Source organism: Echinops telfairi, unplaced genomic scaffold, assembly GCF_000313985.2.
Source record: "Echinops telfairi isolate 266 unplaced genomic scaffold, ASM31398v2 ScPeMD7_70;HRSCAF=299, whole genome shotgun sequence".
In the NCBI taxonomy this organism is placed as follows: Eukaryota; Metazoa; Chordata; class Mammalia; order Afrosoricida; family Tenrecidae; genus Echinops; species Echinops telfairi.
In genome coordinates this window covers 71,794,408-71,819,204 of record NW_022103968.1, presented here as the reverse complement: position 1 = coordinate 71,819,204, position 24,797 = coordinate 71,794,408, and the positions used below count along the sequence as shown (strand labels likewise).

The following is a 24,797-nucleotide window of genomic DNA, read 5'->3' as shown; positions in this document are numbered from 1 at the left end:
GGGTGTGTTTTATTTAGCGTGTTAGGGCATTTGGGGTATTTTTAGGGCATTTATGGTGTTTGGGGGACCTTAAGAGTTTTTTAAAGACATGGTGTATCAGAGTGTTTTAGGAAGGCTTTTACCATGTATTTAAGGGTCTTAAGATTTTTTGGAGGGCTTTGGGGTATTTTTTAGCATTTTAGAATGATTTTTAGACTTTTTAGGGTTTTTTAGTGCATTTATGGTGTTTTTAGGTAGTTTAGTATGTTTTGTGGAGCGCTTAGTGTGGTTTTTAGGGCTTTGAGATTGTTTGGGGGCTTTTATAGTACTTTTAGCTTCTTTTGGCATGCTTTTTGGTGCTTTTATGGTGTTTTTAAGGGTGCTAGGGTATTTTTAGGATTTTCTTGTTGTTTTTTTTAGAGTTTTAAAAGGTTTTAAGGTTATTTATGTTGTTTTTAGGGTGCTTATGGTGTTTGGGGAGCTTTTAGAGTGTGGTGTTGTTTTTTTAGCATTTTATAGTAGTTTTAGACCTTTTAGGGTGTTCTTAGGGTATTTATGGTGTTTTTAAAGGCTATATTTGTTTTTAGAGCTTTCTGTTATGGGGGCGTTTAAGGTATTTTATGGGGCATTTAGAGTGACCTTTAGGACTTTAAGGATGCTTTGGAATGTTTACTGTTTATTTTGGGGTATTAAGGTGTTTTTAGGCTTTTAGGGTGTTTATATTGTTTTAGCCTGTTTTTAAAGGCTTTAAGGTGTTTTATAGGGCTAAAGTTTCTTATGTTTTAGGTTTTTGGTGGGTTTTTTTTAGGGTTTAGGGTGTTTTTTTTAGAGTTTTCTGAGGAAGGTTGGGGAGTTTTTTAGGACTTTTTAAAAATGTAAGTTTTTTTTTTTATTTTTTTTTTAGGACTTTTAAGCTGTTACTCGAGGCTTTTAAGGTGTTTTAGGGCTTTTAGGGTGTTTTGGGGGTTTTATGGTGTGATTATGGCTATTAGAGTGTTTGCTTGGGTTCTTGGTTGCTTTTTAGGGTTTTAGGGATTTTCCTGTGCTTCTTAAAAACTTTTAGTGTGTTTTTAAGGCCGTTTAGAGTTTTTATAATGGCTTTTAGAGTGTTTAGGCATTAAGGGTGTTTGGGGGCCCTTAGTGTGTTTAGGGGACATTTTGGGTGTGTTTTGGAGATTATAATGTGCTCTGTATTGCTTTCAGGGTGTTTTATATGATTTTAGGGGGGTTCTTAGGGCTTTTAGTGTTTTTCAGACTTTTTTAGTGTTTAATGGGTATTAGTGTGTATTTCAGAGCTTTTTTTTAGCATTTAAGGATTTTTTTTAGTGCTGTTACGGTGTTTCTTAGGACTTTTAGGGCATGTCCCAGTCATCTATCTTGTCTTCCACTCAGTGTGCTCCTTTATTGTACTGGAAAGTCTATGTATACCCTGAATTACGGTCAATAAGTTTGCTCCAGCTTTCTCATTCATTGATGATCTTGATAGCGCTGAGGTTTACTTTCAGGTTTTTAATCCATCTTCAGTCCGTTTCTGTGCATGGGGCGAGGTATGGGACTTGCTTCATTTTTCTGCATACAGAAATCCAGTTTCTCCAACACCATTTGTTGAAGAAGCAGACTTTGTCCCATTTACTATTTCTGTGCCCTTTTTCGAAGATGAGTTTCCTGTAGGCTGGTGCATTTATGTCTAGGTTTTCTGTTCTGATCCATTGATCTATCTAGTTCTCATTGTACCAGTACCAGGCTGTTTTGACTACTGTGGCTAGGTATTATGTTTTTAGGTCAGGTAGTGTGAGGCCTCCTACTTAGTTCTTCTTTCTAAGAAGTTCTGTGCTTACGCTGGGTCTTTTGCCTACACATATGAAATATAATTTTTCCATTACTTTCAAGAATGTACTTGGGATTTGGATTGCATTAGATCTATGGATTGTTTTAGATAGTATTGACATTTTCACAATATTAAGTCTATCTGTCCATGAATGTGTGGATCTTTTTTGCTTTTTTGTAATGTTCTATAGTTTCCTCTGTATAGGTTTTGGTTTTTTGATTAGGTTTATTCTTAAATATGTCCTCTTTTGTGCGGTTATTTTAAATGGTATTGTTTTCTTGATGTCTTTTTCATAGCTCTCTTTGCTGGATTGATTTCTGTTACCTTGCCAAATCCCTCATTGTTTCCAGTAGGCTTTTGGTGGAGACTTTGGGGTCTATATGTAGGATCATATCACTTCTTCTTACCTTGATTCCTTTTTGTTGTCTAAAACTTCCAGCATGATGTTGAATAAGAATGGTGATAGGGGGAAAGGGGGGGGGGGAGAATGGTGATAGGGGACATCCTTATCTGGCCCCTGTTTTCAATAGAAGTTGAAATCTCCACAGAGTGTGATGTTGGCTGTTGGTTTTTCATGTGTGGCTTTTATTATGTTGAGGAAGTGTATTGATCAAAATGGGTGTTGAATATTGTCTTTTCTGCATCAATATATATGATCATGTGGGGTTTTTTTCTTTGCCTGGGTTATATGGTAGATTACATTGATTGTTTTTTTTATTATTGAGCCCTGCACCCTGAATCTCTGCCTACCCCTATTGAATCCCGCTTGATCAAGGTGATTGTGTTTCTTTTAGGCAGCATATTTACGGATTTTGTTTCCTTTTCCATTCTGCTGCTTTCCTTACTGCTGCCTTTAGTCCATGAGCATTCTATTAAATTGTTATGTATGTATTTGCTACTGTCACTTTGCTTTATGTTTGTGCATGTTTTATGTATTCACATGTTTGTGTTTAGTTTCTTCCTGTATTACTTTGTTGCTTTGGATATTTTTCTCTGTGTGTTGGTTGTTGTGAGGGATTTTTCTCATATGTTGGTTTCAGGTTTGTGCGTTGTAATTGTTTGTAGTTGAGTATTTTCCTGTGTACAAGATTCTTGGTTGACAGTTTTTTTCCTTCAGAACTCCGTATATGATGCTACATTGTCTTTTTCCCTGCGTGGTTTCCACTGAGAAATCTGAAATTATTCTAATTGCGGACTCTTTGTATTTAAGAGTTCTTTTTCTCTGATTGCTCTTAAAATGTTTTTCCTTGTCGATTATTTAGAAATCTTGGGATATCTCCTGATGGGGGTTCTTTCAGCAAACTTATTATCTTTTCATCCTTTAGGCAATGAGGAGGGTTTTCTTGCAGGAGTTGTTGGCTTATTTTCTGAATGGAATTTATTATTTCTTCCTCTTCTGGTATACCTGTAAGGCATCAGTTGTTCATCATGATTGTGTTCCACATTCTTCTCAAGTTTTTGTTGGTCTATTGAAATTTTTGCTTTAGATCAGAGTCTATACATTTGTCTGGAAGGTCACTAAATTGGGTTTCCATCTCTTCAGATTTTTTCCTGTTCTTTTACAGTATTGTGTCATTATACTATTGTAGTGTTTGACTTTTGCGCTTCTTTGTGGAGTTTTTCTTGTATGGCACGTATCTAGCATTGCCATTTTTCATTTTTGCTTTCCAGCTCTTCTTTCACCTGTTGTAGGAGTTCAGTCATCATTATTAAGTGTCAGATGACATTTAAGGCTGATCTTTAAATTCATTACACATCCTGACAAAGAACAACAAGTCACTGCTACTCCTTTTCCAAGAGAATGTATGTGGGGGAAAGAATTAGAAAAACATCAGAGAATTGTCTTTGCATTGAGAAGTTCTGGATTTGAACACTCAATGATACTTCAGATTAATATGGTCACAATATACTCACTTTTTTCCCTAAATATGTGCTTTTTTCCCCATGATCTGTTATATCCTTTATAAGAATATTTTCCAAACATCCATTGAATAAGGAAAGACTAACATCCACGGGGTGAAATTTGTGATAGAAACCTTAGTGAATTGTCTTTTTAATGAGAGTTTGTGTAGTCTCATATATTCACATGAATGAATTGTCTTTTCAATGAGAGTTTGTGAATTCTCATGTATTCGCATTCACACATGGATTCACATGCACATATTTCTTTCAGAATGTGCCTTTGAGGAATTTTGAAAGGCTTTTTTGAAAAGAAGCAAAAGGAATTGTCTTTGAAGGGAAAGAAACCAAATGAAATGATGATGCAATAAATGTGCAAATGTGCCTGACACAATGTATATGCATATGTATTGTGATAAGAGCTGTATGAGCCCCCAATAAAACGATTAAAAACAAAATCAGAATGAAACCAAATGTACTCTTTCTCAAGATATGAGTGACATTCTTCATATAACCTGTTTTCAGTTCTTCCTCTAAATTAGGAGTTAGCAATGTGAGAAGACATTTAAGGGTGTTAAAATCTTGGGTCTGTCCATTATGCAATCTGAAGATGAGCAATAGGTTTGGCACTTCTCCTTTTTAAACAGAATCTTCTGAGAACTGGTGCTTTTGAAGAACCTTGAATGGCCTTTCTTGAAGCAAAAACCATTGTCTTTGAAGAAAGGAAATTGTTTTTATCTCAAATGTATTTTTATCGAAGTAGATTTTACATCCTTCATATGAATATTGATCAATACAGATTTTGGATCAGGATGGCATTTAAGGGTGAACTTGGTATAAATCTGTGATATGTCCATTATACATACTGATAATGAGCAATTGATTCAAAATTCATATTTCTTTACCAACTCTTAGAATGTGCAGCAGAAATACTCTTTGAAAAGGATAAATAACTTATTCTTCAGTGTTTTAAAGACCATTTGGGAATTGTCTACTTAATTAGAGTAAATGCATTTCTCATATTCTGATTCACACAGTGAATTCATAATTCCCCACTTAATTTTCCTTTGTGCTTTTCATTCACATAACATTCTCAGAAAAGAGTTTTTGAGTAATTTTGAAAGGCCTTTTTGAAAAGAAGCAATGACATTTCCTTTGAAGGAAAGACAATGTTTTCATCCCGAGTGTATTTTTCTCAAGAGAGGAATCAAGTTCTTCATATGAATATTAACGCATCCTTTGAATAAGTAAGAAGTAATGCCAGAGACATTGTCTTTTAGTGAGAGTATGTGAACACTCCATCACATAGTGAATTCATATTCACAAAGTAAATTTTCATTCACACAGTGAATCTACATTCACACAGTGAATTCTCCTTACATTCATTTTTTTTCATTCACCAAGAGTTTGGAAAACTGCTCCTTTCTGGATTTCTGAGCAGCCTCTCTTGCAAAGTCACAAAACCCATTATCAATGAAATGCATGTAAAATTTTTTAATCTTTAGTGTGCTTTTTCTCAAGGGATACATTATGAATGTATATCTGAATATGCCCTCAGAATAAGAAATGTCACATAGGGCAAACTTTGCTTCCATTTCACATCCAGACGAAGAACAACCACATCAGTGCTCCTCCTTTTCCAAGAAAATGTATGTTCACATGTGCGGGAAAGAATTGTTTTTGTTCCCTTTTTCCAAAGGGAGGGGGAAAGAAAAAGACCTCTTGGGATTTGTTGACTTCGTGAGAATAACATGAATGTACTTACTCGGGATATGTGTTACGGCTCATTCGTGCTGCTCTTCGGTGCTAGCTGTTGTTATCTTGCTGCTCTCTTCCCAGGATCCAAATCCACTGCCATGGGAGGTCTTACTTTCAACACCGATGAGCAGGTGTTGGAAGACCACTTTAGCCACACAGGCCCTCCCTCTGAGGTGGCTGTCAAGGATCACGAGACTCTGTGATCCTGGGGATTTGGTTTCGATCATTATCACCTTCAGAAATCCAGAACATGCCTCAGACGCTATGTGAGAGTCCTTACCTGGATAGTCTACTAGATTCATATGGATCGTGCAGGTAAGTCAGCCAGGGGACCCAAGGGTGTGCCTTTGGTGCTCATGGGCATAGTCCCACTTACTACAGAGGTGGTGGGGACCAGGACTTTGGGAGTAACAAGTATGACAGTCGACCTTGAGGACACAGATATCCATACGGAAAGTCCAGAAACTACAGCTTCAGAAGCCAAGGTGGTTATTTCTGATATTCTGGAACTGATATTCTGAACTAGATGGCTGTATTTATAAAAGATTTTTGGAACTGCACTGAAACATCCTGTTTTAGCACATCAACAACTATTTTTTAATTATGCTCCTAAGATAGTCTCTTAAAAGACGTTTTAGTAAACTCCACATGTTTCTAAAACTTTTTCTCCCATTTAAAGACAAATTCTGCAACATTTGTAGAGTCTGGGCATTTTCCATTTCACCAGGTTTTTAGTTTGAGCACTCAGGATTATTGTGGCAAACAATTTTTTGCCAGAATTTTTTTCTTTCTCAGAATGTTCTGAGAACTGGTGCTTTAGAAATTTTTCGAATGGCCTTTCTTGAAAAGAAGCCAATTGATTCAATATTGGTAATTTTTTATGAACTCTTAGAATGTGTGACAGAAATGCTCTTTGAAAAAGGTAAGGGTTTTTTCTCAAGCTATGTGTTACATTCTTCATATGAATTTACACATCCTTTGAGAAGTAATGTCAGGAGACATTGTCTTTTCAGTGAGAGTATGTGAATACTCCATCACACAGTGAATTCTCATTCACACAGTGAATTCTGCTTACATTGCTTCTTTTCATTCACCAGTGTTTGGAGAACTGTTCCTTTCTGGATTTTGAACAGCTTTGTGGGAAAATGAGGACCTGGGAGAGAGTCTATGCAACCTAACCACAGAGCTTGGAAGACCAGCTCTACTCGAGAAAGATCTCAACAATTCCGAGATAGAGATAGAGATATGCCCCACAATAGCTCTTCATGAAGGTGCTACCGTAGGTCCTACTCCTGCCCAGCTGCTCACTATGTGCCTGGAGGCTACCTGTCTTTGAGAGCAATCAGGTTCTCTTCTCTGTCCCATCCAGAGTGCAGCCAACTCCCTTCTGGCATCTCTTTCTGATCCTGATCATAGATTGTTCCCCGGAAGGACTCAGGTTAAGCCGCTGACTCACACTATTACGTGTGTGCCTGCTGGAGGCTTGCAACCCCCGTGATTATATGTACCCATTGGAAAATACATTAGCTCTCTTGATTTTGATATTGGGATGATCCCCGGTGTCTCACTGTTCTTAGTTTCCATAATCGCACACACACTCCTAAGGACCCCTTCAACCGTGAGGCTGGATCCCACAAGTGACCCCTGAACAGGGACCTGAAGGAAAGCTCTGTGAAGAGGAAAACAGAACCCCCCCAACAATGTTCTGAGACCCCAACCAAAGGATAGGTGAGATTGGGGAATTATTTTGAAGTGAGAATATGGTTGGGCGATTAGTCAAATTTAACAGGGTCATGGGGCAAAGTCTAACAGGGGTCCTCAAACTTTTAAAACGGGGCCAGTTCACTGTCCCTCAGACCCTTTGGAGGGCTGGAGTATAGTTTAAAAAAAACTATGAACAAATTCCTACACACACTTCATATATCTTATTTTGAAGTAAAAAAACAAATGGGGCAAAACCACCCGGCGGGCCGGATAAATGTCCTCGGCGGGCCACATGTGGCCTGCGGGCTGTAGTTTTAGACTCTAAAACTTACTGTATTATACTCACCCAGTTGTTGAAACAATAGGCTATAGCAACAACGGAAAAAGTGATGCAAGGTTTTAGTACAAACAGTAAAAAAGGTACAACCCTTGCTTTCCTGAGGAAGGAACTTGGTTTCCTGAGTATGAACTAGATGGGTAAGCTTTAGAGCAGTGGTTCTCAACCTTCCTCATGCTGTGACCCTTTCACACAGTTCCTCATGTTGTGGTGACCGCCCAACCATAAGATATTTTCGTTGCTGCTTCATCACTGTCATTTTGCTACTGTTATGAATTGGGCGACCCCTGTGAAAGGGTTGTTCTACCCCCAGGATGAGAACCACTGCCTTAGAGGAAAATGAAGAAACAGGTTCCACCTCAAAAAGGAACCTCATGGCCAAAGCCTCTGCGCCTCTAGGGGACTGCAGCCCCAGGACCCCAAGGACAATAAAGCATTAGGTCAGTGTTTCTCAACCTTCCCAATGCTGTGACCCTTTAGTACCTCATGGCGTGGTAACTCCCCAACCATAAAATTATTTTCATTGCTACTTTATAATTTTGCTACTATTATGAATTGGGCAACCTCTGTGAAAGGGTCGTTCGACCCCCAAAGGGGTCGCGGGCCCCAGGTTGAGAACCGCTGCCTTAGAGGCAGACCACCCAATGCTGCCAACTTGCAAGAATATGAGGAGCATCGCGATAGTAGCTTCCCTTTCGAGGTATGAAAAGCAGTAATGAACTATGGCGTAGACTCCCCTTTCCTAATTTGTATGGTCAAGTCTATGGCGGAGGCCAGGTGCTTCCTACTGGCCAACCGGAAATCATTAACCAAAGCTTGCCTTTATCAGATTACTTAGAACACAGCATTTGGTGGACTGAAGGAGCCGAGATGCAGGCTTGTAGAAATGCAGAACATGGCGTGCCTACAGGAGTAAATTGGTTTCGGGGAAATGGCGATTTTGTCACCAAGGAAGCCCAGGTGCAGATTACTGAGCAGAGACTTTTACAAATACGTGATGTTTGTTTGTGATCTGGGAACAGATCGCACCATCAGGAAAGAAGTGGCCCAGTGACGCTGCAATAGGCCAGTGTCATGATGAGCTATATGTACTCTTCTGCAGACTTTGGCTTATGACAATGCTAGTCATGATTGCCAAGCTGAACTACAGCACTACAAGGAACAGGCATAGTTGTAGACTTTATTAAGATTCTCAGAGAAGTTGAGAAGGCCGTATGGCTGCTGCTATGGCTAATGATTCCAAACCTAAGGGACAATATTTAATTGCAGGAAAGTCGGACATTTTCAAAGAGAATGCTGGTGACGCCCATGATCCAACCCAGTGGCCAGGAGTGGCCTGAGACGGGATTATCGATAACGTGGACTGTGTCCCCATTGCAAGAAAGGAAATCATTGGGCAAGTCAATGTCGCTATAAAATCAGTAGTGAAGGGGCTCCATTAGTAAATGCAGCCTAGCAGGGAAATATAGAGTCGGTCGTGCTCGGAGCCCCACCCAACAGAGCCTGGCCGGCGGTTTCAGCCCACCCTGTCACACAATGTACTAAGCCTCACTCGTTCTTTCTTTTTTTTAAGTCATTTTATTGGGGACTTATACAATTCTTATCACAATCCACACATCCATCCATCCATTGTGTTAGGCACATTTGTACATTTGTTGCCATCATCATTCTCAAAACCTTTGCTTTCTACTTGAGCCCTTAATATCAGCTTCTCATTTCCCCCCCTCTTCCCTCCCTCATGAACCCTTCATAATTCATAAATTATTATTATTTTGTCATCTCTTACACTGTCCGAAGTCTCCCTTCATCCACTTTCCTGTTGTCCATCCCCCAGGGAGGAGGTTTATGTAGATTCTTGTAATTGGTTCCCACCTCACTCATTCTTATCACTCCATCCAGCCACAGCTGTAGAAATAAGCCAGGAAATTCAGCTAATTCCAGGAGGGCCCACAGCAATTGTTAAGATTGGTGTTTGGGTACTTCTCCCAGAGGGAACAGTAGGACCTTTATTAGGGAACTCTATTATTCAAGGTGTTCAAGTTGTTACTGGATTTATTGATCAAGATTATGAAGGAGAGCTTACAGCTATAATTAAATCTGAAATCCCTTGGCTTATAAAAAAGAGAGAGTGCATAGGCCAGCTACTTTTACTCCCTTACTTTCCTATTGGTAAAAGAAACCACTTGGGAAAGAGTGCCTAAGGAGTCCATAGGCCATGGAGTATTTTGGAATGGTATTATGGATAGGTAGGAACACCTCTATATGGAATTAATAATTGAAGGAAAAAAGATTTCAGGACTTTTAGATTCAGGCTCTGACTTCACTGTCATGAGTCATCAGCAATGGCCAAAGGTGTGGGCACTAACTACTCCTGATTTTAATGTGGAGGGAATAGAAGTTAGTCAGAAAAAGGTGTGGCAAAGTGGTAAAATCCTACAGAGTACAGGGACTGAATGGCAGTCCTGCTTAATCAAGCCTGTATTCATTTGACCCCTATAAACATATGGAAGACAAGTTGGAAGGAAGTGTGGCCGAGCTGCAACAAATGGCCCCGTGGTTAGATCAAATCATAGATTTGCAGCAGCAATTGATGCTGAAATGTGACTGGAACATTACAGATTTTTGTGTAACCCCTTATGTGTATAATGAAACCTTGCATAATTGGTCCTTAATTAGGAACCACTTGCAGGTATTTAAGGGAAACATCTCATTAGATGTCAAAGAGCTAAAAAAAAAAAAAAAGGAGATTTCGAATACATTTAAAGTGGGTTTAAAACATCCCCTAACACTCAATTAAACGGTTGGTGGATGGGCTGGAGGGATTTGATCCCTGCACCTGGGTTCAAAGTCTTTCCCATAGCATAGGTTCTGGTCAGTGTAACTTATTGTCACTATTTTTTTAATCTTTTCATTCACCCACTGCTTCTGCATAAAGCTCCGGTGTCTAGAGAGAAGCCATGTTGCATGTGTAGCTCTTTTGAATTTAAGATATAAAATAAGAAATATAAAACAAAAGGTGCTACCATAAAAGATGTCTCATACTAGCACCTGGGTGCTCACTTATGTGCCCAGGGGCTACCTGTCTTTGAGAGCAATCAGGTTCTCTTCTCTGCCCCATCCAGAGGGCAGCCAACTCCCCCTGGCATCTCTTTCTGATCCTGATCATAGATTGTTCCCCGGAAGGACTCGGGGACATACGAGGTTAAGGCGCTGACTGTCCACTCTATTACGTGTGTGCCTGCTGGAGGTTTGTCAGCCTCATGGTTATACAGACCCACTGGAAGATGCATGGACTCTCTTGATTCCGACAGCAGGGTGACCCCTGTGCCTCACTGTTCTGTCCATTGTTCTTCTTCTCAAAATCTGGGTTCACACTCTGCATATGTCGATGAACAAAGGAGTAAATGCTACTCCTTTTCCAAGATAATGTATGCTCGTGTGTGGGAAAAGAATTAGACCACCCCCCTTTGGAAAAATATTTGAAAATTGTCTTTTCATTGAGAAGATATGAATTTGAACCCTCAGTGATACTTTGGATTCATATGAACACAATATATTCACTTTCACAAAGTGAAGTATCCTTACATTCTTGTTATATGTTCAATTAATATCTGGAAACTGCTGGTTTTGAGTCATTTTTCCAGGTGATCTTGAAAGGAAAACTTTTATGCCAAATGTACTTATTTCCCGTCATTTTACATTCTTTACAGGCACATTTTCCAATACATCCATTGAATAAGGTAAGAGTAATGTCAGAAGGGGTGAACACTGTGATCAACACTAGGATCAAAACCAAGCAATTAGTTCATTGTCCTTTCAATGAGAGTGAATTCCCACATATTCTCATACACACATTGCCTTCACTCTCATACAATGAATTCTCTACTTTCTACCTGTACATCACATAATGTTTGCAGAACGGTTGCTTTTGAGGAATTTTGAAAAGAAGCAAGAGGAAGTGTTAGGATTCTCAATAATGTTAGGGTTAGAAATACCTCGGTCCTTGGCTTCACGTGAGAAAGAATTCACTCCGCCAAAGCCTAGTTTGTGATCCAAATGGGTTTGTTTGGTTTTTTTTGGAAAGGATAGAAGCACTTTCAGGCATTATGGTAAACTGAAAGGGAGAGAGGAGAGGGAGAGAGAGCGAGAGACACTGCTGGCCCTTGGGAGGCGTGGCCCACAGTTCTGTTTGACCCCATCCTAGATGGGGTCCCACCCAGGTTTATCAGCTTCCTGTCTCAAAGACCTGAATGTGTGCAGGCCCTCTAGCCTTAAGCCGCTTCCAACTTCCTGGATGGAGGGAGGCTTTGGCATGTAGAGGGACAACCCCTAGTTCTGCCTCTAGCTCCCTCACAGAGGGAAAACCATTTCTGCCAAATATACTTTTCTTCAGGATATGTGTATCATCTTCATATAAACATCCTTTGAATTAGGAATCAGTAATACGAGAAGACATTCAAGGGTGTTAAAATCTTGAATATGTCCATTAAACACACTAAAGATGAGCAATGAATTCAGAGCTTCTTTTTAAACAGAAAATCTTCCATGCATTCTAACATAGTAAAGATTTACGTTCTGAAGCACGTCTTTTCTATGAGAATATGTTAATTGTCACATATTCTCATTCACACAGTGAATCTCCTTACATTTCTTTTCATTCATATAATCTGATAACTGGTGCTTTTGAGGACTTTTAAAAGGCTCTTCTTAAAAAGAACCAAACAACATTGCTTTTGAACGAAATGAAAAGTTTTTACCCCAAATATATATTCCTCAATATGTGCTATATTCTTTATATGAATATTTATCAACAGCTTTTGACTAGGGAAGGAGTAATGTCAGAAGACATGTAAGAGTGAACTCTGTGTAAAACTCTTGGATATGTTGTGGGAAACAGAAAGGTTATTCCCCAGGTTGTCCCCCCTATTAAATGCCAAACCGAAGGTGCTGCTTGCTAACACATGGTCAATGACCATCCACTTGGGGGTCAACTGCTTAAAGGTTATCTCCCCAAGGGTTATCAACCATGTAGAGTAATCAGACCCTATAGTCTATCCCAACCTAAGTAGGACCCACTCCCTTCTGATAAGGATAATGGGATTGTTCCCCTGAAGGAGAGCCCAAAGATTTAGGTCAAGCCAATTGAGGGAGGACCAAGGTTAGGATGCCATCTTGACTCTAGGGTCCGCCCATCTTGTTACATGTATGCCTTCCAGAAACACGTATGCCTCTAGTGCCTCCCCTTCCTATTGCGTGTACACCTCTAGCTTGTCTCCCTCCTGTTGCACATAAGCCTATTGTACAACCCCTTCTTGTTACGATGTAATTTGGGGGGCCTGAGTGTATATAATCCTTGATTGGAAATATATTTGCTCTCTTTGCACAGACCTGGCCACTGAGACCATGGCTATCCCGGAGGTGAGCATTCACATGCCTTATCTTGTCTAGTGTCTCTTTAATTTTACCCCTCAATTACACAACCGCCCCTTGGACACATTTGTTTGTGGGGCTGGTACCCACAATATGTCCTCTAAACATACTGAAGATGTGCACTTAATTCAGTATTGGTAATTCTTTACCAATGTGTAAATTCTCATATATTCTCATACACACATTGCCTTCACATTCACACAATGAATTCTCTTTATAGTTGACCTTTTGGAAGGCCTTCCTTGAAAATGATTAAAAGGCAAAATAATAATTTATTAATTATCAAGTGTTCACGAGGAAAGAACAGTGGGGGAGGGAGGGAAAAAATGAGGAGCTGATACCAAGGTCTCAAACAGAAAGAGAATGATGATGGCAACAAATGTACAAATGTGCTTGACACAATGGATGGATGTATGGATTGTGATGAGTTGTATGAACCCCCAATAAAATGATTTTTTAAAAAATAAAATAAAATAAATAAAAGGCATTGTCTTGGTAGGGAGAAAATGTACCTTTTCTCAAGCTATGTTACATTCTTCATATGAATATATCCTTTGAATAATGAGAAGTAATGCCAGAAGACATTTGTGGTCTTCTGAATTGTGGACAATTTCATGTTCACTTGAAGATACATAAACGTATAGGGGTGATATTCAACCTGATGGTACCTTCCTTGTGAGTGTGACCTTCTCATCTTTGTCTGCCTTCACGTTCCTGCTGGCTGACCCTGGAGCTATGTCCACCACCATTGTATCCCCAACACTGTGCGCCCACCAGCCTGTGGTCTTCCTGCGTCATTGCATGTGGCTGTGTGAGTCTGAAGAGGGACCGATGGACTAGTACAATAATTATGGACCTGAGTTGGACTAGGCTGGGTGGTTTTTGATGTATGATTGCTTCCTGGTATAAAGCTCTTTCTTGCACATACCTGAGTGTCACTGGATTTGTTTCTCTAGATCCCGGTTTAACATAACACTAAGGGGTGAGCTTTGGGTTAAAATCTTGTATGTGTCCATTATACATGCTTTAGATTAGTAAATGATTCAGGGCTTATCCTTTTCAAAGAGAATGTCTGCCACCTGATCTAAAATATGGCAAAAGATTTCAGTGTTTTTCTTCTGAAGCACATTTGGGAATTGGCTTTTCAGTGAGAGCATATGAATTTTCACATTTTCTCAATAACATTGTGAATTCATATTCCCAAAGTGAATTTTCATTCACACACTGAATCCACAGTCACACAGTGAATTGTCCTCACATTCCTATTTTTTTCCTTCACATAACATTTGGAGAACTGTTGATTTCTTAGCTCCTGAAGACCATTTAGGAATTACTTTCCATGTTTGATGGTTAAGACAGCTGCAGTGAAGATATGAGTAGCTCCCGCTTGGAGGAGTGTGAAATTGTTCCTTTGTTAATCTCCCAATTAACAAAAACAATTGACAGGTGTACATATACACAAATGGTAAATCTAGCATGGCTACCTGGGAGATGTACTCTAAAACAAAGCCTCCCTGCAGTGCTTCCTGTTCGAGTAGTTAAGCTCCAAGAAGGCAAGGGTCCTACAGGTTGGAGGGAGAATCTTAGGGGGTGGCCCTTGGGGGAGCGTTAGAGGGGTACTAAGGGGCTCCTCCAGGTGGCCCTAGGCATGTCCTCGCGGTCACAGAGGGGCCATGGGGGTCACAGAGGGGACATTAAGAAGAATCCTAGGGAGGTCCTATGGGTACCAGGGGGGGGCCCAGGTGGAGCCCTAGGGGTGGTCCTAAGGGGGGAGTGTCCTAAGGGTGTCAGGAGGGATCCCAGAAAGGGTTTCAGGGAGGGGGGATACCAGGGAGGTCCCAAGGGTGGGCCCTAAGGTATATCCTAGGGAAGGTCCTATAGGGGTCCTAAAGGCCCCAGGGCTACCCTAAAGGTAGTCTAGTGGTAACCTAAGGGGGTGCCCTAGCAGTCCCTGCAGGGGATATCTTTTTGCACGGACCTGGCTACTGAGACTATGGCTATCCCGGAGGTGAGCATTCACATGCCTATTTGAGATATTTTGGCTCCTGTGGACATTTTAATTTTCAACTCCAACCTGAACATTTAATTGATGATCTGGTTCCACAATTGCCCCTGGCCTCATTTTAGCTGCTGCTATTGAGCTTCTCTATTATCTCTTTCCACAAACAGTCATTTGATTTCTGTGCATTCCATCTGGAGAAGTCCACCTGTGTAGTGATCATTTATGGTGTTTACAGTAAGTATTGGTGGTGACGAAGTCTTTGGTCTTGCAAGATTCTATCATGTGATCTCCAGCTCATTTTCATCGCGGAGGCCCTATCCTACTGTCCCGAGTCCTGTTCTTGTTTCCAACTTTTGTATTCCAGTCGCCAAAACTAAATACCGCTTGGCTTTTTGATCAATTTCAGACTGATGATATTGGTAAAATTTCTTTCATCCCTAGCATTAGTGGCTGGTGCACAGAATAGTTGTATTGACTGGATTTCCTCGTATGTAGTGCACATTATCCTATCACAGACAGCATTGTATTTTCATAGATCCTGAAATGTCCTTTTTGACGACAACACTCCTCGAGTTTTCCATTCCCAACACAGTAACCGCCATCATCTGATTCACGATGGCTAAGACCAGTATATTTTAGCTAATGCCTAGGATATCAATATTTATGCCTTCCACTTTTTGACAATTTCCAATGTTCCTAGATTCGTACTTCAGACATTCCAAGTCCCAATTATTAGTATTTACAAATGTTTCTCATTTTGCGTCATGCACTACCAGTAAATGAAGGTCTGGAAAGCTTTCTCAATCCACACCATCATGGTCACCTCTACTTTGCAAAGGCAGCTTTCTCAGTAGTTTTGAGTGCTTTCCAATCTGAGCAGCTTCTTTTTTGGTACTGACAGTGTTCCCCTGCTATTCATAAGAGTCTTACTGCTTAATTCCTCAGTATTGGATTGCCGATTCCTTCTTCAGTCTATTTTTTGAGCCTGGAAGCTAAAACCTGCTGAAATCTGCCCCTGCTGGTCTAGCTTCTAGCATCACAGCAACATGCAAGCCACCACTTTTGTTAAGCCTCTACTTTTCACCTATGGCGGTGTAGTGGTTGTCTTGGGCCGCTAACTGAAAGGCAGGCAGTTGGAAACCACCAGCCACTTGAAGGGAGGACTTTGTTCCGGTAGTTAGCCTTGGAAACTCAAAAGGGCAGTTCAACTCTGTCCTTTAGGATCACTGAGTGAACATCGGCTCAATGGCAGTCCCCCTGCCCCACCCCCACCTCATGAAGTACAGGAATGTGGTACCATTACATTATTTACTAAGGTTCTTTCCAAACCTGTCTACCATCAGGTAATAGGGATAATGTCCTGAAATCTCCAAGAACCCCCAAGTTCACTGGCACAGGTAGGCATAGCAGGCACCATTAGGAGCCCCAAACCAAGGGACTGAGTGACGTGCCATAAGCTCTTGAGCCTGCTGATGAACAAGCTCAAAAGGTCTGTAAGTGGTGGGCTGAACGGAAAGCACCTACGTTGAGCACAGCTGCTCTGCCACCATACCAGGTGGGTAGATGGCACCTGCTGCTGCCGCCCAATGTCCCAAGTGGCTAGAAATCTGATCTTTATGGGATATTTGCCAAATTTTGTTGTCTAAAACAATGTCCACAAAGACATTGTTTTTGTTGTCTAAAACAGTGTCCACAAAGCCTATTCCCCAAGGCCACCTAAGAACCCCAAGCTCAACTCCTATCCACTACCCCTTGACACCTCCAATCTCATACCCCCAAAGCCATGACCATCGAATACAGACCTTACATCAGCTCCTGAGGGGACCAAAGACTAAATATTTACAGGGCCAGCCTCTTCTTTTTTCCATGGGGTAGCTGGTGGGTTTGGATGAGCAACTTTGCTAATAGCTGCCATAATACTCAATGCACCAGGACCAAAACAAAACCAAGACCTCTGATGTCAAATCAACTGTCATGGAACAGAATTGTCTCTTTACAGCAGTCTTTCTCCCAGAGGACAGGGGTTTCTAACTCCTATCTTGTTAGGACTTCCCCTAAAGCTCCAATGTTTAAACTGCTCCTTTTGTTCCAAATCTTTACAGCAGACCATTTTTCTGAGGTGGGTTCAAATTTAAGGTGGTAGCCCCTACCACCTTAAATAAGCCATCCTCAAATCTTCCAACAGTTCAGGATTTCAACACTGCCTAAGTTAAATCACAAAATACCCATACCAGGCCACTCACTTGCCATCTTACCATTATTTAAAGCACTCATTAGATGAGTTGGGCTTCTCAAAAAAAAAAAAAAATTCTACACAACCTTCCCTTTGCCAGAGAAATTTACAACACGGACAAGCACTGCCACAACTCGTTTTAGACTTTTTGTTGTTGCATTTTCAGAAAGCTTATTGCTATCAAATTTTTATATCCCCCCCATTGTTATCAAGTTTTAAAAGCTTTGATGATCTAGACTCTCCCATTCCAGACTCCCCAAACTACCGCCCATGGACATTTATCCAGCCCACAGGGTGTTTTTGCCCCATTTGTTTTTTACTTCAAAATAAGGTATGTGCAGTGTGCATAGGAATTTGTTCAGTTTTTTAACTATAGTCCAGCCCTCCAATGGGTCTGCGGGACAGTGAACTGGCCCCGTTAAAAAAGTTTGAGGACCCCTGCTCTAATTCATAAACCACCGATTTACCCAATAAGCAAACCAGCAAGATCATCATCTTGCCATCAACAAGTATATACAAATTTTTCTCTAAATGCTTCATGGGATACAGCCAACATGTGAACTTGAGTGTTGATGTAAATGTGCAAAAACATCAGAAATCCAATTCAAATATGCGTCAAACAACCAGCCACATAAACGATTTTATAGTTTATTAATTCTCTGGTGAAAAATCCACATGACCAGTGCAGATCACGTCACTGTAGACTATTCTTTCTGTAAAGGAAGAACAAATAAATTAAGTTGGTTGTTAAACAAGTCTTAAAAATTTTAAAGTTCAAAGTCTGCGAGAAATTCCAAAAATTAATGACACTCATGCAGAACAAATATTAGTCAACTAGAATTAAGTTTTATATGATCATAACACATTTCAAAAATCAAAATACAAAACTTAGAATGAACTTAAAAAAAAAGGCACACAGGGTGGGGAGGATTATAACGAATTTTTCAAAGCAAAACCATGTCATTGTTAGTAATTTAGAGACAATATGATTCTTCAGAACATTATTAATCTCATCCACATGCTCTACTTTAACCAAGAATGCTAGTCATCTAAATGAATAGTTTGAATTATACCTGTTATCCAATCTCCAGCTCACTGAATCAGTGGCAGAAGGGAGAAGAGGGGAAAGAAACATTTCATTAATAGTCTCTCTCAAATGCCAAGATAATCTGTACTTAAGTGTACGCATCAGATACCTTACAGATAAATCATTTTCATATGCAATTTTAAGTATTCCACTGACAGACACCTTTCTATTGACTAATTTGATTCCTCCTAATTCAAAGAACATCTCTTCTGACTGTGGTTCTTAAGCAAACAAGGTGACATGGTAACTCCAACTTAATGAGATCTATAAAGGCCAATGGTTAATGTCAACTCTGGTTGCCACTGGTTCCATGTAGTTTATTAAACCCCCAATTTACTTGACCTAACGCCCACTTTCCAGAAATAAATTTTGAACACCCCATCCCTAGCAATTAAAAGCTGTTGTACTATAGCCTGTAATCCAGGATAAAAGTACAAATATCTGCTTTTGGTCAAACCCCCCCACCCCCCAATCATCCCAGCCCTCAGCCAGGGGACTGTTGCCTATTTTGGGAAACTGAGGTAGAGGAAGTCAGCAGACCTCAGACTGTGTCCCTCTGCTCTGTCCAATATCTTGTTGGGTGTACTCTAGTACCATCGACAGACTTGGGAATCATCACAAGGCATAGTTTAATGAGTTTTAAATGATGGGCCATGTAGACTCTGACTGTACACTATAGCATAGGCTAAAATTGGAAAATAATTTATAGATTATCAAGGGTTCATGAAGGAGGAAAATGAGCTGATATTAAGGGCTCAAGTAGAAAGAAAATGCTCTGAAAATGATGATGGCAACACATGTACAAATGTGCCTGACACAATGGATGGATGGATTGTGATGAGGAGTACGAGCCCCCAATGATTTTAAATAATTGTAAAAAACAAAACAAAAACAACCTCCCAAAACAAAACAACCCTGACCCACTGGGTCTGAGACTGAATATCTTTATGGAAGCACACAGCCTCACGAGCTCCTGATGAGCAAGCAGCTGACAGCACTAACTTTTGGACAATGCTTTCATGAACCCAAAAGGCAATCACAAATATTTGAATTCTGAACAATTTTTAAATTTTCAAAAAACCTTATTGTTACCTGACTTTGTGAACAAATAGTACAAGTGCTTATTTATACATTCATTTTCCAGCTGGCTTTTAAGAGATGTATTGGGAAGTGCACCAGCACAAAACTAAAGTAAAAACAATGAGGGTTCAAGCTCTCAACAGGGACGACCTGCATTCATGTCACCATTGAGCACTAACAAAAGCTGAAAGAACAAAGAATATTAAACATCTTATTTTCAGGTCAAAGGACAACAAGCTTTTGCTCAATCTTCAGGACTTCCTCACAAACAGGAGGTAGTTATAAGGAGTGGAATTTCAATTGGTTATATTCCCAGACAGGCAATGCTATGTTTAAACCCGCCTTACCTGGAGAAAAGACAATGTAAAAGTCCACAGGATAGTGTCACTACTACTCTTGCCATGTGTTTAGCTATTCAAATGTGCAAAATGTGTTTAAAATGTAGTGCACACCCCCAAAATAAAAATGTAGTACCACCATTTTTCTCAAACGCCCAAACAATCAAAGGCTTTGATGTGAATTTAACAGTATCTCCAAATAATTCAACTAAAAAAGGACAGATGTTAAACTTGAGACTCAGTAACAGGAACCTGCTTACAATGAGTGGGCTCTTTCCCCCCAGGCCCACCATTAACCAAAGCTGTTTTGCCCACAATGTCAATATCACACACCTCACCCAAGAAGCCGTTCCAGTCATCACAGTAGGGTAAGTTAATTAAATGTTTGAGCAGTATGGTCCATGAATCTTGTTATATATATATATACATCCAAATTGCCTTCGTCAGGAAGTTTCCCCAAGCTCCTGCTCTAGGGGGTCATTCACAACTGAAGATGCATTTTGAAATTCTAAGATAAATGGTAAGTTTTCCTCCTGTGGTCCCATTCCAAGACTTTAGCGCACAGCATCTGCATTCTTAATGGACCATACTAGAAACTAACCCAAAACCAACATGCAAAGTTTCAACGCAAACTCAGTGCAGGGTATAGCACACCATGCTCATATTCTCAGTACCTGCCAAGACACTTCATTTCTGATGAATGAGAAATCCACGGAAAGAGAAAAGGCAAAAACAAAGTTACAACTGAAGTTCACAGAACAGTTTGATTGTTAATTTAGTAACCCATCACCTTGATTTTATCTTACAATTTACATTTATCTAGCAAAGCTGGTGAAAAGCTGATTATTATAGCTTTTGACTTAAGATCTCAGCTGTGTCTAGCATGCCAGGAAAAATGAGCCACATTGATTCAACTGTTTATTTAAGAGCTGTCTATTTTGAGGACTAACTAGATCTGATCCTGATGAATTGTCTAGGCCAATTAGCTGTCGAAAGATCACTTCATGGTAGGTCTTAAGCCAACCAGGATAACTGAACCGATGTGGCTCTCATTTACTAATCTGTGAGCTAGACAGGGGTGGGCAGAGCTAGTGTAAGGTGTTAAGACACTATGATATGGCAAAGCTTCTAAAAACATGTTACCTTCTGTCATCCAGAAGTAGGAAAAGAAAAAAACATTAAGAAAGGTTATTAAGAATAGAAAACTTTCTCCCCCCTCCCCAAAAGCTACAATTACCGATTTCCCCTATCTTCCTGAAGTCATACCTTTTTGCCAGCACCCACGTTGGCCTTGGCAGTGCCCCTGACCTTCTTCATTCTGTTCTTGCGTTCCTTGCGCTGCTTTCTTGAGGTCTTTTTCTTCTCATACAGGCCATGCTAGAGGAGGATGGGTTATTAACACAGTTAACAAGCATGAACTCAATACTGCATACTGACATGCATATTGACACTCAGAAATGCTTTATCTCAACACCTGACAGGAATTGTGCTAGAAGGAGTCCTACTTGCACAGTGGTTACACACTGGACTGTTAATTAGGACATCAGCTGTGGGAGCTACTGGCAGCTCCGTGGGAGAAGACAGAGCTTGTACAATATTGAAAACCCTGTCCTATAGGGCCATTATGAGTGAGCATCACCTCCACAGTAGTGTTTTCATTGTTTTTGGTAGGAGAAGAGAAAAATTGTTCAGGTGACTTCTCCACTCAGTGCTCCCCCACAGAGGAAGAGGTTTCCAACTTCTTTTGCAAGACACCTCCCAAATGATCTTTTAAAGCTCCCTTCCTAATTAATCTCTTTAATCCCAGCTGACAAAAGCCTTTTCACCAAGAAAATCGTAGTACCCCACATACGATGGCTAATCTTTGTCCTACCCACCTTTTAGCTACCAAATCTTAAAAGATTTCAGCTTCCCCACCATCACACAGCAGGGGGTTCTCTGACCATTTAATTAAAACATACAATTATTGATTTTCCACATTACTCCTCAAAGTAAAGACAAAGGGGTTACTTAAAACACTTCCCATCTAGGCCACCATTAGCCTCACTCCTACAAGCACTGCCTTTCCAGTCAGTTCCAGCTCAAATAGACCACAAACTATTTGAGCTCCCCACTACACCATCAATGCATTTATGAAAGTAATGTTTCTCTTACCCCATTACAAGAGTTAGGCTGTCATGTTTTCCATCGCCAGACCACTTACTCCCTTTACATATTCTACTATACCCAAAACACAATGCTGTTGAGGTCTGTATAACTGTCAAATATAAAATACTCACTCTTGCAAGTCTGTGTTTAGGTTCATTTTTCTTTGCATAATCCAAAGAATCGTAAATCATGCCGAAGCCAGTCGTCTTACCACCACCAAAATGGGTTCTAAATCCAAATACAAAAATGACATCTGGTGTGGTCTTATACATTTTGGCTAGTTTTTCACGAATTTCTGTCTTAGGCACTGTTGCTTTCCCAGGGTGAAGGACGTCAATGACCTAAAAGGAGACATCACATTTAATATTTACCATAATGGAAAATGTCTTTTAAAGGTAAAAGACAGTCACCCAAAATTTTGATGTGCCCTTCCTTACCATTTGTTTTCGCTGAAGTAGTCGGTTGGTCATGAACTTCCTGGTCCGGATGGTTACTGTGTCATTCTGAAACATATTAATAGTGTGCATTGCACCCTTGTTTACTGGGGGATAAATTGGTCTGTAGACAGGGTCCTACCAGTGGTCCAGCACCCATCAACCCAGTCCTTGCTGCACTACTCATTTAAAACTTGGAGGGATTGCCTCAATGAGAAGAGGCAAGGAAGATTGTCATCTCTCTCAAACTACCCTTGATGGCTTCTGTCAATGTTACTTCTAAGTTCAAACTCCAGGGCATTTCTCAACCTCAGCACCACTGTCATTACAGGTCAGAGTACTGTTGTGGGAGATATGTTTTATACTTTAGGATGTTTAGTATTTTCAAGGAACTCTTGTGGTACTTTGTTGGCATTTGGATGGCAACAGAAATGCCCCTAGGAAGAAAACATCTAGTTATCTATTCCATAAGGATTATCAACCCTTGATACAGCAATTCTACTCTGTCCTACAGGGTTGCTGAGGTGGAATCGGCATCAATAGCAACTTTAGCCTCCACCTACTTGATGCTCTTAACATCCTCCAGTTGACAGACATCTCACTATAGGCATATCACCTGCACTTGTAAGCCATTTCTGCAGAATGAAACTTCAGTGCCTCACACGAAGATTTTCATCACAAAACCATGTTTGACAAAAATCTACATCGTCTGCATGCAACTTGTACTAATACGGTCAACCCCGAAGAAATGATGCCTCTGGTCTTTTACCCGACAAAGGTAGGCAAGCAGGCAGCAAGCTTATGCTCACAAACAGGCACAACTGACTTGACCGATTGTTTCTAAAAACACACCAAAGTAAGTTCACTTCAGCAAAGCTGAATTCTCAAAAGAGTGGTAGAGGAGAAAAGATGGCTCGCTAGAGTGGCGTTAAAAACGGGTGTTTAACTTCAACAAAGGAGCTAGTTAGTGATGACTTGGGCTACAGCTTTCGGCGGCTTCCCCTTGCAGGGCCTTTCCCCACTTTACTCAGTTGTTACTTTTCTAGAAACAACATGCTAGGCGCTGCCGGCACCCGCTTCGCCTCTGGGGCCCACCATCCCCTGCAAGCCACTTGGGAGTCCGGACAGGGGCATTTACAGTGCCCCACGGATGATCAGCTCAACTGTAGCTCGCGCTGTCCTAAGTAAGGCGGGGAGCCCGTGTCCGAGGGAGCAGCACAGCCCTGCCGTCTACGATTCTCCCCGGCGGCTCCATGGCCCTCGGCACCGAGCCGCTGCCCAACGGGTCCAGGGAGGCCAGCCAGGCTCTGGGCAGCTAGCACGCACACTAGCGGGGCATGGGAGTAAGGGATCGCTCAGATATTTGACGGATGCTCACACGGGACAGGGACACTCACCATGATGGCGTAGAACGCTCAAGCAGCCAGAGCCGGAAAGGAGGTGCTTCTCCGCCGGCCAATCATATCAACGCGTACGGAAGGACCCTAGAGTGGTCGGCGTGGGGGCGTGGCCTGGGCGACGGGGCCGACCGCGCTGATGCCTGACTCAAAGTGCGAAGACCCACCGCGCACGTCTTTTGCCCCGCCTCTGAGAACTACCTGGAGGGCGGGGCAGCTCCCGCCGACTGGATTTATCTACATGCGTGCTTGCCTTTCGTTCAATTTACGATATTATTATCTGTTGTTCTTGTTGGAAGGAGCCCTCCTGGCACAGTGGTTAAAGCGCTTGACCGTCTGCAGAAGGATCAGCGGTTGGAACCCCAGTACTTGGTGAGAGAAAGATGAGGCTTGGAAAAATTGGCTTGGAGCCGGTTTTGCTGTGGTCTGCGGCTCAGGGTCCCAATTTACTTCACTAGGTTTGGTTTAGTTGGGGTTGTTAAGTGCTGTCAGTGGGTTTCAGCTCATAACAACCCTGTATATAACAGAATGAAACACTTCTGGTGTTGTGCCATTCTCGCAGTCTTTACTACTTTTGAGCCCATTGTTGGAACCTATGCATCAACCGATCTCATTGGGGGTCTTCCTCTTTTGCGCTGGCCCTCCATTTTTCCAAGCACGATGCCCTTCTCCAGGAACTGGGCTCTCCTGATAACATGCTTAAGTACGTAGGTAGATTCTAGCTGTACTTCTCTATCTGTAAACAGAACTATACTTTAAATTGACCCTGCCAGGAGCAAGGTTGCAGGAGACATAATGGGGTCAGGATATTTTTTTTTTAAGTGTAAGTGCAATATAGTGCTAACTTACTGAAAGCAAGCCATACTTGTCCCTTTGGTTCCAACACCACTGCAACTGCATGGGGAGCAGAGAGGATGGTCTGGTGGCCTAGAGCATAATTGTCAACTTCCCTGGTCGTGATGTTGGAAACTGGGCCTCAGGGTCTTGGAAAATAAACTAGAATTTACTCCAAAGTCACATGTCAAGACTTTCACTGAAACCCTTCTTTGTCCCTGGATTATCTGGCACAAATACTAGTGCATGTTTCTCCAAATTGGGAACTCATTCAATTTCTTACCAAAAAACTAGCTGTTCAGGAATTCC

At 41.1% G+C, this 24,797-nt stretch overlaps 1 protein-coding gene and 1 pseudogene across 5 annotated transcripts; both read right to left on the bottom strand.

Annotated features, from left to right (window-relative positions):
* LOC101649694 overlaps positions 1 to 17,187 on the bottom strand; it is a 47,166-nt pseudogene extending 29,979 nt beyond the window's left edge.
* A 617-nt stretch (positions 17,188 to 17,804) lies between these two features.
* RPS24 (ribosomal protein S24) lies at positions 17,805 to 23,693 on the bottom strand. Of its 5 annotated transcripts, XM_045291597.1 has the most exons (8): positions 23,655 to 23,693; positions 22,261 to 22,326; positions 21,955 to 22,164; positions 20,942 to 21,052; positions 20,819 to 20,821; positions 20,350 to 20,368; positions 18,244 to 18,265; positions 17,805 to 17,883 (listed from the first exon to the last, which is right to left on the bottom strand). In XM_045291597.1, exons 1-6 carry the CDS (start codon positions 23,655 to 23,657, stop codon positions 20,363 to 20,365), a joined length of 399 nt encoding a protein of 132 aa, XP_045147532.1. In that variant the 5' UTR covers positions 23,658 to 23,693; the 3' UTR covers positions 17,805 to 17,883; positions 18,244 to 18,265; positions 20,350 to 20,362. The 5 variants fall into 5 exon arrangements, with proteins under 5 accessions (XP_045147532.1, XP_045147535.1, XP_045147534.1 ...); XM_045291600.1 differs by lacking the exon at positions 20,819 to 20,821; XM_045291599.1 differs by lacking the exon at positions 20,350 to 20,368 and having other exon boundaries at positions 23,655 to 23,692.
* Between the last annotated feature and the right edge of the window lie 1,104 nt (positions 23,694 to 24,797).

Excerpts from the sequence above, each read along its gene's own strand:
- RPS24 (XM_045291597.1), bottom strand. Across the intron at positions 22,165-22,260 it reads TACTTCAGCGAAAACAAATG|GTCATTGACGTCCTTCACCC; the intron begins GTAAGGAAGGGC and ends GTCTCCTTTTAG. Across the intron at positions 21,053-21,954 it reads CTAAACACAGACTTGCAAGA|CATGGCCTGTATGAGAAGAA; the intron begins GTGAGTATTTTA and ends ATCCTCCTCTAG.